At 45.2% G+C, this 14,684-nt stretch overlaps 1 protein-coding gene across 1 annotated transcript; it reads right to left on the bottom strand.

Annotated features, from left to right (window-relative positions):
- Positions 1-10,997: 10,997 nt before the first annotated feature.
- LOC124638340 lies at positions 10,998-14,351 on the bottom strand. Its single transcript, XM_047175283.1, has 2 exons — positions 11,393-14,351; positions 10,998-11,276 (listed from the first exon to the last, which is right to left on the bottom strand). The coding sequence occupies exon 1, from the start codon at positions 12,816-12,818 to the stop codon at positions 11,436-11,438; it is 1,383 nt and encodes a 460-aa protein (XP_047031239.1). The 5' UTR covers positions 12,819-14,351; the 3' UTR covers positions 10,998-11,276; positions 11,393-11,435.
- Positions 14,352-14,684: the final 333 nt, after the last annotated feature.

Genomic DNA, 14,684 nt, shown 5'->3' with positions numbered 1-14,684 from the left:
TTTCATTAAAAATCTAAGCCCTATAGCACTCAATTAATCTAAAAAATTAATCTAAAAAAAATGAAAAAAATAAACGTCACTTCTATTCAGCTCTTATACTTCTCTATACTAGACTTGCATTGCATTAAAACCACTTAAGTGCCTATCTTCTGAAACATTTCACATAAAAAATCGCAAAAATAAATATCAACTACGAACCAATATTTAAAAACATTCGTTTAACAAACAAAAGTTATCCTTTTAAACTGTGCAAATATTATTACCAAAATACAATTTCTCCATCCATCGAATCGCGTTCAAACAATAAAAAAAAATCATAAAAAAGACAAAAAAAAAAATAAACAAAAATAAATAAAATAACAATCGAGTGGTTTTCGCAAACATTTCGCCGCATAACTTTTATACGTGCGGAAAATAAACGCAACAAAAACGCTCAACAATCGCAGATGCCACGCTTGAGATGGACACAAATAAACACAGAATTTACGACGTGCCCCGCACGTGGTATTTACTGAAGCTCAAGTTTTTTTATTGGCACAATAAGTGATGGTATTGTTTCGTGTTTTATGCAATTAAGTGTATTTATGTGGATAAACATATTGCTTTTGTGTTTAGTTTTGAATGGAGATAGATTTGTTATTTATTGCGTTGTAGCTAGTTGTCACTTATAAGAGTTATGTTACTGTTGTGTGAAAGTAATTATTACAGGGAATCACATTACAAGGCATTCCCATGGCAAATTTTCTGGTAGGTAGGATACATAAGCAATAAACATAAGTTTCCAGCCGTATTATTATTATTTTTTTTACATTTAATTAAGTTGAAAGAAAATATTAAGTAATTTTCTTGTGACGTTAAGGCTTTCAACTTATAACAATCAAAAATAAAATCTATTTATAATTATTTCTGCTCGAAATTCTGTACAGGATGCATTTCTTTTCATAACTGCCACTCATCATAAAACAAATAAAAGTCCTGCAAAGAAAATGAGATATTCTGTCAAAAATACTACAATTTAATAACACATGTAAACTCAATCCTTACACATAATAAGTGTCTGTCTGTCAGTCATCAAACGATTTCTCGGAAACGTAACACGACAAAGGATTGTCACTTTGTGCCGAATTCGGTTTTATGGAAGATAAATTATATGAGGAGACGAAATTGCGAAGTCGCGAACGAATTAAAAATAATTTCGGGGCTTCAGTTATTGTGTAGCTTAAAACAGATTGAGTTAACTGTACTTTAACGTCACGAAAATGACGTCTTTAAAGTTTATTTTATTTTTTATGCTTTTGTGGACGAAAAGGCAGTGAGCATTTAGTTATGAAAATATAGGTTCATTCCAATGCTGTGTCTTTGTCAAAAATATTTATTAGAACAAACGACTCCTTTCAAAAAACTTGTCTGATTTCACCCCACCTCATCTCTTATCATCATCATCATCTGCCTAGTCTCATAGTCTCATATCTGTCCTGATACTAGACTGATTGTCAGACTTTCTAGCTTCTGATAACTCGTAATGACCAAAGATGTTAAACAGCCAGCTGGGAACCCTAAAAAAAAAAGTAAAATTCAAATATTTTGGCATTAGTATACAGTGTAGAAGTGAGAAGTGACCAGCCGTCATGGCACGTATCGAATTGACTGTAGGAAGCAAAAGTATTACGACTGACTGGTATTTCTGTGCTTCCAGTGTTATTTGTATGGCAAATATTTTATTCCATAACTTTGCTAACGGTTCCGTATAATTTATTTTAAGTTCATGATTAGTCAAGATACTTGTTTTGTTACATAAATATCATGGCAGCTTGTTAAAAAATTACTTAAAACTTGGGATAAAATGACTAAAAATATTAAATTATATTTTTCACAATATTTTTTTATAAAATTAATGATTACCATCTACCCACTTCGTACTTGAATCCCAAAGTTCTTGTACAATACCGTTATTCATAAAGTTACCCCATAAAGACTAAGTTGTAAGAAAACACGGCTTTCCATTCAAATTCAACACATAACAAATGCAAATGATGACGAAACATAAATTACTATTGTGAAGAAGCTTCAGGCTTTGGGTTTAACTGAAATTTCAAAGAACGTAATATGCAGTAAAAAAGTACCGTTTACTTACACGTTTGTATACGTTATTAACAGTAATTTGAAAATTAGTCGTATTGATTATGAACTCTTCATAAAATGTTTTCTTTACATTTTTATTTTAATTGTCTCTTCCAAAAAGGTTTTATTTCTTAGCTTGTGGAACCCAAAATTAACCGGTGCAATGTAAACTCTACATCGTGACGAATCGCAAAACGCACGAAAAATTTAACTAAACGCGGCACTTTTGATGTTTAAATTATTATTTTTGGTTTATTGACCGTAAACGGTTGTTACTTGGTGGTTATCGCAACCTTCCTGGCTTTATTAGTTTTGTGGCAGTAATTTGAGTAACTGTTTGGACTCTTACAGAAGTCTGTCGTAAAATTTGGGGTTACTGAATTAGTACAGATAAGGAAATGTTTGTGTCTGATTGCTTGTTTTTCCATCACAGTAACTTGTATTTTGTGTACGATGAGTATTTGAACAAGCACAATAAACACGTAAAACAAATGAGAAGGTAAATGCATTGAGATTGCAAAATTCACGAACTTAAAAATACTGAAGATCACAACACCACAAGAGAATATCTACGCACCACTGACGAAGTTTAAGATATGCAAACAGTACCTAAAGATGAAGTCAATCCTCAAAATATTGATAGAATTGCACCAGATTTATAAACGGGAACCGTGTCATCTCCTACAGCATCCCACGACCACAATTCATCTTCAATTGACGCTTGCTCGCACGCAACAATCCGTTTTACGTTTATCTGTCCCACATCAGAAGGAAAATTTCCTTTTGACTCATGTACTACTGAATCATACGTTTCACTTATAACCTTTACTGTTGTTAGTGTTTCAAGCGGAACTAATAGTTCTGTGGTCGAAAGTATAGTATTTATTTTCAATGCATCAGCTACTTTTTTCTCATTTGCAATGTCGGTTATTTCTATTTTTGGAACTTCAGTCACTACAGCTGTATCTATGCTAACGATGACGTTACTATCTGCCTAATAATTTGTCTATCGTAACAAATTTGGTTCTTCTTCTAAAATCTTTTGTCTTAAAACTTTATGGTCAGCGAATTTTCTATGTCTATAAAAATTATTCGTAATGTTAGTAATATGCTTTGTATCACCTCTGGAACTACTGGATCGATTCCAGAAATTCTTAACAAACCACCATTTTTCCTGCTATAAAATCAAAATACCGTCCTGACATCATAAATGACACCGCAAATGAAAGCTATATTGATATTTTTATAAACAGATCATCCACTAAGAAACCCAGTATACTCATATTCTGACTTCAATACAGTTTCAAGGAACTTTCTGAACAGTTAGTAGGTAATGTTTAATTGTATCATTTGGTTTCAAACACGCGATTTTATTCCAAGAACTTGAGTTAATTTTTCCTCATTCTGAAAACTGCGGGGGATTCCACTGATGACTCTAATCATATATGTGATAGTGACTAAACGTGGGCAGTGGTGCATATAATTGCTATTGAGATGTACCTAACATGATTTATTACACTTTTTCCTGTATCATGTTTTCAGACATTTTTAATATAGTTAATTAATTAACGGGTATTTGTTTTTGCAGATATCGATACGAATCGCCGAAGACTGGAACGCTTGGCGAGTGGTGGAGGCCAGGAGGCCGTTTAAGAATACTTTTTCATAAAATACAACATTCAATCATTTATCGTACGATATCTAGCCATCTTTACCACGATTTATATAGCCAAGGATCGGCCAACACTATTTGAAATCCTGTGGTCTCATCTTAAGAGCTAGCGTACTTAACAAGTGTATTATAACTCCTTTGACTAACTTGACCGTCTATACTACTTCAATTGTCTAATTTTCGATCGGTAGTTTAACTTTTTAGTTTTTTTAGTGCATTTTTGTGGATTAATTCGACTTTGAATTCTCTTAAAAATTTTAAAGTCCTATCGTGTTTTATGATTTGCTTCATCTAAATTATTAAGAAAATTGTGAAAGACAGAAATGCATTGCAATAATATGAGTTAATCCTCATCTGACTAGTCCTTTTCCAAATATGTTAAGGTCGGCTTCCAGATAAATATGATTAAGCTGAGTATCAGTACAATTTAGGTATTTACTGCCCATCATGGTTGTCAGTCTTTTCATGGTCCTAGAAGACTTTGGCAAGACACACCTAACTGGTTAAACATTTTCAAGTGTTAAGAGAGAAAATTACTTCAGAGACAAAAATACCTATTCTGCTATCATTGGAGCAAATTAAGTCCTTAATAACAGTAATAATGAAGGTGATAACGGTATCTCTTAACCTCCGACTCCTGACACTTGCAGCGGTCGTAAAAACCGGCCAAGTGCGAGTCGGACTCATGCACGAAGGGTTCCGTATTGTTTTAAATAATAAAAAAAGCAAAAAATCGTGTTTGTTTTTGTATGGAAGGCCTTTAAATATTTATCTTATTCTTATTTACAGTATTTATTAAAGGCAACACAAATAAATCCTCTAACTTGACCATCTAGTTATCACGATTCTTGAGGTAGGTAAAGCTTAGTGATAAACAGAAGCGAAGTCCTAGTAATAATGTCCCGTTTTATCCTCCGAGGAACTCTAAAAACTAGTATGAAGACTACGGCTATTACAAAATGTTTTTTATTTAATTACTTAAGTCTAACAAGATAGGAGATTGTTTACAAGTCAGTTATTAATTCCGCAGTGCATGATTAGCAATTAACTACGCCCAGTGGGTTACGGCTATTGTTTATGAAATAAGCGATTATGAGAATTAGCTGAAATTATAATTTTGCCAATTTTATATTCGCAGAACGAGGAAAAAAAATTATTTGAGCAGTTTTTTTGGTTAACCCTAAAATATGGATAGGTAAAATTATGTTTAAGTCACATCTGTAAGATTGTTAAGGTCTTCAATAAAACTTGGGGTGAAACTTCAAGGCAATTTAGTTGCTAACAAATGTGTAAACATTAATTCTACACTCGTATGACTACACTAACTCTATACGGATCGACGCGCGGTACGGTCCCGGCCAGTTCGTGTCGTGACGTCACGAAACAAGCAGGATACGTCACCACGGGCGAGCGGGCAGGGGCGGCTCAGGCTAGGCGGGCTCTTCCAATGCGTGGATACAGCGGCGCGCTAGCGCAGAGACTGCCGATCGATGGCTCGGTGGCTCCTTATAAAGGTGGCGCGGCGAGCTAGTGTGCGTCTCACACTCCGCTTCTGACTCTCGTCGTGTACGGACGTGTCGCTCTGCGCTCGCCCGTTTACGACTTTTGTCTTTGTTACGCCCGACGTAACGCTCACCGTAGTCGCTCTGCCGACTACAAATATATCAATCTAAAGCTGCTTTTTTCAAAGCGGCGGACGATTATCCTGTTTCTAAAACGTTTGTGTCAAGTAAATTCACTTGACCCCTTCTGGGTAAAAGCCACAGTTTCGTGGTTCTCGGTTGAAACCATACGGTGCCAACGAAGCCGAGAGGGTGTTGACCCAATCACACCCGCCGAACCCCTTCAGGGCAAGGCAGTCAATTGGACGGGAGCTCGGATTTCGGCCTTGGGGGATCTCCTAGTCGTGCCTTGCATCTGGTTTGCTTTCACAGCTACACACCTGGTGTCGGTTGGGTATCTCTATACCCTTCGCACTAGACTGGCTAGGGCCCGTTCGCACAATAAGACTGGCGAACGGTTTACAAGCTTAGGGCTCACCAATAGGTACTCACCTCCCTGCCTATACCCGGCAGGGAGGGTTACACATCCCCGGGCCCATCCACCCGGGGAGATAGGAAATAGGTCTTAGGTTTTTATAATTAGGCCCCCATCTCTTTTAGCTCGGTAGCCCTCTTCCCTCACGGGAAAATGACTACCGAAGTCTATAAATTCTTCTTCGAGGTCCTCCTCAAGGACCAAGACATTGTCGCCAAATATGGCGACATGATCAACAACCTTGATATCAAGGACCCGCGCCTAGCGCGCTATTGTATTATCACCGATAACGGCTCAACAAAGGAGGCCGGCGCAGCTGTGTCGCGCCCCATTGTTGAGCCTATAATCGTCTCTTCGGGGAAAACCGCCGCATTAGCGGAAACGGTAATCCCCAATACAATGGTCGATGCCCAGCTGCACTCGACCATTGTTCCTAATCCCATTGTCTCACAGACAATGGAAATAACTCAGGCGAGTGCACCTGCGTCAAACGTCGACGCCGAATGCATGGACACCTCGTCCTCCCGCTCTGCCTCACCCGTCCTAGAGGATGCTCAACCCTCCGAGCCCTCTGACTCCTCTTCCTCCGACGACGACTTCACCGTCGTACAGGGAGGTAAGAGGAAAAAGAACAAAAACAACGACAAGGCGCGCAAGACCATCGCCCTTGTCGCATCTCCTCTCCCTAGCCCGCCCGCTGTGTCTACAGCATCCCCCGCCCCGTCACCCTCGACCTCGCAGGTCGCTTCCTCCCAAGGTGCCGCTAAGCCCAAAAGCGCACCAAAAAACAAACCTCCGCCGCCTGTATACTTACAGGACAAGGCAAAATGGACCGAAGTGTCCAAGCTGTGTGTTGATCGTAAGATCAACTACAGATCGGCCTCCAATACCGGCAACGGTATAAAAATCGTCCTCCCTACGTCAGACGACTATAGGGAGATAACTAAAGCGCTAAGAGCGAGGAACATTTCGTTCCACACATACTCCCTCCCCGAGGAAAAACCTCTCCGGGTCGTCATTACCCGTATTCCGAAGGAAATCCCTTCGGATGACATTTTAAGTGACCTTAAGTCACAAAACATCCCTGCGACGCAAGTCCATAGGATGCACCGCGCCCGCAGCGGCCACGCCTTCGACATGGTGCTCGTAGTATGCGAGCCGTGTCCTTCTAAAATCCACCCGATTTTTAACATCAAATCGGTATGTAATTTAACCGGCATCTCAATCGAGAAGCCAAATAGATCTGGCATTGTATCCCAATGCCACCGTTGCCAACTGTGGGGTCACTCACAGCGCAACTGTTTCGCCCAGCCTAGGTGCGTGAAATGCCTAGGCCAACACGGCACCTCCGACTGCCCGCGACCCAAGGACCGCACTCTGTGCACTGAGCCTCCGAGCTGTGTACTCTGCGGCGCCTCAGGTCATCCCGCCAACTACCGCGGCTGCCCAAAGGCCCCAAAAACGTCTCCCAAGCTGGCCAAGCGTGCAAACGCCCGCCAGCTAAGGGAAAGCCCATAAGCGAGGCTACCTACCGCTCAACTTCCCGAGCGTCTCAGCCCACAAGGGCCCTCCCCATGGAACCCTCTCAACCATCAGAGAGCCTTTCCAACCCCGAGGCCAACTCAGCACCAGCCAACTCCCGCCCCGGTGAATAATCCCACCGCGGCGCCCGCGAGCTTACCTCGCGTCCCTCCCGTCCTTCCCCCCGCGCCCTCCGCGCCCTCCGCGGCTCCTATAGCCGCCAAGCCCGCGCAAGCGCAAGCGATCGCGCCCTCTTCTAGCCCAGTATCAGCGCTCAGTTCTATGAACGTTATACTGAGCACGTTCAGTGTATTCACGAGCGACAGAGCTCAACAACTTTCGAGGGAGATAGTCGCCAGCAATGGCGACCTTATCAAACTCTACTCCGTTATGCAGGAGTATTCAGACGTCGCCCAGGCAGTTCAAAACCTGCCTCACTTTAGGAAATAGAAATGGATAATACATCCAAAATTAAACCCCATTCCCTTAGGCTTGGCTATTATAATGCCAACGGTATTCTCGGCCAACGCGACGAGATTTCCGCCTTCCTACAATCCCATAAGATAGACATTCTTCTCGTACAAGAGACCTTCCTAAAGCCGCGTGTACGCGGCCCTAATATAGCTAACTATAAGTTAATTAGAAATGACAGGATCACACGCCACAAAGGCGGCACGCTTATCTATTATAAAAGATCGCTACATTGTGTAGAGATCACTCCCCCCGACTTAAGCTGCATTGAAGCCTCAATCTGTCGACTAGCCATGTCCCAGCACCAGTCGATCACTCTCGTATCGGCCTACTGCCCTCCCACGTCCTCATCCTTTCAGTCCTACGACCCGATCCTTTTCACGAACGAACTCAGAGCCTTACTAGGCCTGAGCGACTCTGTAATAATAGCAGGCGATCTAAACGCCAAACATCCCGCCTGGAATAGCAACACTACTTCTCCAAGAGGCAGGTTGCTATTCAATCAGTGTGAATCCCTCAACTTCGATGTCATCGCTCCGATGCATCCCACTCACTTTCCTAATATAGTCGACCACCTTCCCGACGTTCTCGATGTAGCGCTCCTCAAGAACGTAAACTTACGTTTACATTCGATCGAGGTACTACACGAGCTCACCTCCGACCACAGACCGGTTCTTGTGGAACTAGCCTCGCGCTCAGGCCCACTCGACCCGGATCGCCCTCCTCCCACCCAGATTGTCACGGACTGGAGAATGCTAAGCGAAAGCTTAAAATCCTCCTCCGCCCAGTTAGAATCAATTCCCGATGAAATCAACTCAGTCGCTGACATGACGGGCGCGATCGGCTCGTTCACCGAGCACGTACAATCCACCGTGGACAAGTGTTCACGTAGAGTTGAAGCGACGAGCTTTCATCGCTTCAAGCTCCCGGATGACGTGCGTGCTCTGGTGACCGAGAAGAACGCGGCTGTCCGTGCCTACAGTACTTTTCCCTGCGACGCTAACAAGTCTCACATGCGTAACTTACAGCGTGCTGTAAAGGAAAGCCTTGCTGAGATGCGTCAAACGCGCTGGGACAAGACGCTGAGCGAACTCGAGCCGACTCATCAAGCCTTCTGGCAGCTTCAAAGGAAACTCAAATCCGATGAAGTAGCTTCCACCCCGCCGATCAAACGCCCCGACAATTCCCTCGCCTTCGAGGACGATGAAAAAGCGGAATGTCTGGCCGACAGCCTCGAGGCTCAATGCTCGCCTAGTACCCAACCGGTCGACCCGGCTCACCTACTAAAGGTCGAAGCCGAGGTCGAGCGCAGATCCTCCCTACCACCGCAAGAAGACCCCGACGATCCCTTGCCTCCCGTCACTCCAGACGAAGTGGCAGAGATCATCAAACGTCTCAAACCCCGTAAAGCTCCGGGCCCAGATAGAATAACCAATAAAGTTTTCAAAATCCTACCCGCTTCCCTCGTAATGCTCATGACCGCGATCTTCAATTGCGCCATGACCCATAACCTGTTCCCACAGGCATGGAAAGAGGCAACCGTAATCGGTATTCCCAAACCCGGTAAACCAAAATCAGACCCGTCCAGCTATCGCCCTATCAGTTTACTCAATGTGTTCGGCAAGATCTACGAGATACTTATCTATAAGCGTCTCAAAGATTACGTCGAAGCAAAGAGTCTTATTCCATTAGAACAGTTTGGTTTTCGAACCCATCACTCTTGTGTCCAACAAGTCCACCGCATCGTGGAAGGTGTGAGCCACGGATTCCAACGTGGCCAACTCACCGGTACGATTCTCTTCGATATAGCAAAGGCATTCGACAAAGTCTGGCACAAAGGCTTGATTTACAAGCTTTACCAACTCGGTGTCCCAGACCGTCTCGTCGTCATCTTACGAGACTTTTTGTCGAATCGCACCTTTCGCTATCGCATTGACGGCACTCTTTCTTCGGCCCACCCTATAAAAGCTGGCGTCCCACAAGGCTCGGTACTCTCCCCCATCCTCTTCACGCTATACACTAGCGATATTCCTAAGAACAAGCATGTTCAATTAGCCCTATTCGCCGACGACACGGCAATCTACTGCTCAGGCCGCAGCCCAGCCGCCATAGTGAGACATCTCCAAGCCTATTGCAACACCCTAGGTGTCTGGACTAGGCTATGGAGAATTGAACTCCACCCCGACAAAAGCCAGGCCATACTCTTTTCGAGCCCTCGCCGTAGGCTTCCTCCCGCGCCCCAGTCAGTCACCATGTTTGGTAGGCCGATTCCTTGGAAGGAGCATGCCAAATATCTAGGTGTAATCTTAGACCAGCGCCTCTCATTCGCCGAGCACATACGTAAGGTGCGCTCTAGAGCAGCCTTTGTGTACGGCAGATTGCACTTCTTGCTCAATTCAAAGAGCAAATTATCTCTTAAATGCAAGTTACGCCTCTACGTATCGTGCATACGCCCCGTCATGACGTATGCTTGCCCTGTGTTCGCACAGGCAAGCCATCGCCGCCTTCACAGAATGCAGGCCCTTCAAAACCGTGCTTTACGGAAAATCACTGGAGCTCCCTATTATGTTCGAAATGAGATTCTTCATCTCGACTTAAAAATCCCCACCATCCGCCAGTATATGAAGCGTGCCGCCATACGGTACTTCGAACGCGCTGAGAAACACGATAACTCACTTATCGTGTCAGCCAGTAATTACACTCCCTCCCGCATCAGTAGGATTCGCCGCCCTAGGCATGCCCTTCTAGAACCTGACGATGAGATAACTGTCCTCCAAGAGAGTAGTAAACTCACTAGCACCCTACACAAACACAAACCGCGTTCGTACAAACCTCGCCGCCGAGGTCCGCCGCGACGTCCCGTTCTCTGTCCTCCCGACCCTTGCTCATCGAGCCAGCCCGCGAGCTGAGCCAGTAGCTTTAAATTCCCCATTTAATAATAATGATCATATGATCCAGCCTGTCCCTTTGCTGCCTCCCCAGCGACGCCCTAAGCCGAGGTCCGACCCCACAGGGGGTACCCTTAGCGCAGTCGCCTAGTTTATAAGTTGTTTTACGCCCCTGGCTGGAGGCCTTAAATTCTAGGCATCCACAGGGAAAAGTCCGGTTAAGCAGTACACGGCCTCCTAGGCTGAACTGCGAGATGCCATACCAAAAAAAAAAAAAAAAATAGTGTGCGTCTGTGTCCCGTCCCGACACAGTGTGAGTGCGCACGCGAGCGCGGCGTGCGTTCGGTGGTGCTACAGGCTCCCCCTCTGGATGCGAAGGCGCCCCGACGAGTAGCCAGTCACAATTAATGTTGCACTGACGATGTTGGGCAGGACGAAGCGTGTCGCCGTGGCCGTCCTCGTCCGCGAGAGGGCGGAGTGGAGTCCTCAGTAGGCCTGGCCTTAGGCGGACGCCCGCGTTTCTTCAGTGGGCGAATTGGCGGCGGAAGTGGACTCGCCGCAGGGCCCTGGAACGGAGTCAAGGCGGACGTGTGATATACTCCAAGGGGTTTATCTGGAGTAGTGGGATCTGGAATCAGATAAGATGAAGCACCATGACGTGCTAGGATTAGATCAGCCCTACCTCTGACCACTGATACACTGTGTAGAAACGGACTCCCCCTGCACTAAAACTGCTTTTGAGTTCTGTCTAGGGTATCCGATGAGACCTCATCCACTTCCAAAGATCTAATTTCATCATCAGTGCTACTATGACTATGGTCGCTAGGAAAAAGTGCCTTGGAATGTGGAGATAGTTCACACGTAGCACCGTGAAGTTGTATCTGGGCATCACGGATCATAAAGTCGACGAATCTTGGTGAATACCCATCGAATGTTCGCTTCCTTTTAATGGGAGACAGCGCAATTGGCACTACGCGATATGTCATTGTATGTGTGGAGCAGGCACTTGTTTCTGGTAGTGCTGGTTCTCCGCTGGATGGGTGGTCAGTTGTTGGTGTGCATATACTGGATCGTGGCAGCGCCGGTTCTCGTATGCTATTGTACCTTGGAGTTACTGACAGAGGGGAAATAAATTCAGGCATCTCGACATCCTTTAGTATAGGACGTAACCGAGGATTAAAATGAATAGGCGTAGCTTCCATCTTGGCCAGTGATATCTCCTCAGCATCTTCGTCTTGGAGGTCGAAGACATCTCCAGGGTGATCCTCAAAATACCATGTCTTCTGAGGTACGTTGAGTACCATTTTGGCATCCTCGATAAACCCAATACCCAACAGTGTGCGAGACTCACGAGCTTCTGGGAAGACGATAAAAGTCGTCGGTACAACACGATAGCAGATACTAACGGGGGCCTCCACCGTTAATACGTCTCTCTGAGTAGTGGTGCCATCAGCCAGTTTCACCATCAGCTGTTGTGTCTGGAACGCAAAGCCAAGTCTACGCAGGCATTTGTACAGCGCGTATGAGGCAACGCTTGTCTTCGCGCAAGTGTCCACGTAGGCGTTCCCTGTTATTTTGCCTATAGCAATACCCACAATTTGTCGAGCGCGTACATCTGCCGTGTTGATTGAGCAGAAACTTACTTCAGCTCTTCCCACCTTCGGCTTAGCGTTGGCACAGGTGGTGCATTTTGAACGGACCACTCCTGGTGTACCACATCCGTAGCATGCAAACGTTGGTGTGGAGGGCGATGGTGCTTGAGTACCCATGGCAACATTTTTAGGCGCAGGTTTCGCGACAGAAGCATCAGAAGTACCAGAAGCGAGATCCTTCTTTTCCTTCTTCCGACATGTCTCGATTGAATGCCCAGGCAATCGACAGTATGTGCAGCGCTTCTTTTTAAATGGCACTTTCCCTGTTTCTTCCTCCTTCTTTGTCCCTTCTTCTGGGATCTTCTTCTCAACCAAGAGCTGTTCTATACCCCTGGCTGCCTTCACTAGGGCGTCAAGGGTATTGACGGTGTCGCGTGGCATTTTTACCCTGATTTTGTACCGTAACTGCCCGTAAATCATATCAATTTGTTGAGTTTCCGAGTGTGGTTCTGGCATTTGTGCGATAAGCGCCCTCTTCTTTGCAACAAACACCTCTGTGAGTTCATCTTCACCTTGCTTAATGTTCACCACGTTCTGGTATAATTGGTACCCAGGTCTCTTGGGGCAAAGGCGTGGCGAACTCTTGAAATAAATTCTTCCCAGGTTTTTACCTGTTCCTTTATGCCATTCCACCAGGTAGCTGCCTCTTCTCTCAAAATTAAGGGAACGCTCATAATGGCATCTTCATCAGGGATTTGTTCCACAGACTTGAACACTGAAACCGCAGCCAGAAAAGATTCCACAGTTTCTGTGTCCCTAGCACCATTAAATGTAACCTTACAGGTGGTAAAAGAACCCCGTCGCTGTTGATTACTACCAATTACTGACAGTAACTTTTCAAATTGCTCGGTTGACAAACTCATGGTGTTCAGCGGTTCTTCTTTTATTCTTCTACGTGTTCCTTGTTTTGGGCTAGCCAGCTTCCGGGCCCCACGTTGGGCGCCAGATTGTAAGATTGTTAAGGTCTTCAATAAAACTTGGGGTGAAACTTCAAGGCAATTTATTTGCTAACAAATGTGTAAACATTAATTCTACACTCGTATGACTACACTAACTCTATACGGATCGACGCGCGGTACGGTCCCGGCCAGTTCGTGTCGTGACGTCACGAAACAAGCAGGATACGTCACCACGGGCGAGCGGGCAGGGGCGGCTCAGGCTAGGCGGGCTCTTCCAATGCGTGGATACAGCGGCGCGCTAGCGCAGAGACTACCGATCGATGGCTCGGTGGCTCCTTATAAAGGTGGCGCGGCGAGCTAGTGTGCGTCTGTGTCCCGTCCCGACACAGTGTGAGTGCGCACGCGAGCGCGGCGTGCGTTCGGTGGTGCTACAGGCTCCCCCTCTGGATGCGAAGGCGCCCCGACGAGTAGCCAGTCACAATTAATGTTGCACTGACGATGTTGGGCAGGACGAAGCGTGTCGCCGTGGCCGTCCTCGTCCGCGAGAGGGCGGAGTGGAGTCCTCAGTAGGCCTGGCCTTAGGCGGACGCCCGCGTTTCTTCAGTGGGCGTATTGGCGGCGGAAGTGGACTCGCCGCAGGGCCCTCTGACCACTGATACACTGTGTAGAAACGGACTCCCCCTGCACTAAAACTGCTTTTGAGTTCTGTCTAGGGTATCCGATGAGACCTCATCCACTTCCAAAGATCTAATTTCATCATCAGTGCTACTATGACTATGGTCGCTAGGAAAAAGTGCCTTGGAATGTGGAGATAGTTCACACGTAGCACCGTGAAGTTGTATCTGGGCATCACGGATCATAAAGTCGACGAATCTTGGTGAATACCCATCGAATGTTCGCTTCCTTTTAATGGGAGACAGCGCAATTGGCACTTCGCGATATGACATTGCATGTGTGGAGCAGGCACTTGTTTCTGGTAGTGCTGGTTCACCGCTGGATGGGTAGTCAGTTGTTGGTGTGCATATACTGGATCGTGGCAGCGCCGGTTCTCGTATGCTATTGTATCTTGGAGTTATTGACAGAGGGGAAATAAATTACCCGACACAGTGTGAGTGCGCACGCGAGCGCGGCGTGCGTTCGGTGGTGCTACACATCTATTTTGTGAATAATAAAAGCTCAAATCGATTTATTTTTTAAAGTTGCATCTTTTAATATAAATAGTTTTTTACGTAGGTATGAAGTTAAAATTATGATTAAATTAAGTTAAAAAACTACGCAATCGCATATAATACCCCAAAAAATGCACGTAACGCCATCTACCGGCCGCCTGCAAAGACCACTATATGCACATAATTGCTATTTAAACATAATAACTACGGAAAGTAAACACTAGTCGACCTCGGGTTATCGAACTGTAGTACTA

This window comes from Helicoverpa zea, chromosome 17 (assembly GCF_022581195.2).
Source record: "Helicoverpa zea isolate HzStark_Cry1AcR chromosome 17, ilHelZeax1.1, whole genome shotgun sequence".
Classification (NCBI taxonomy): Eukaryota; Metazoa; Arthropoda; class Insecta; order Lepidoptera; family Noctuidae; genus Helicoverpa; species Helicoverpa zea.
This window is presented reverse-complemented; position numbering and strand designations above follow the sequence as displayed.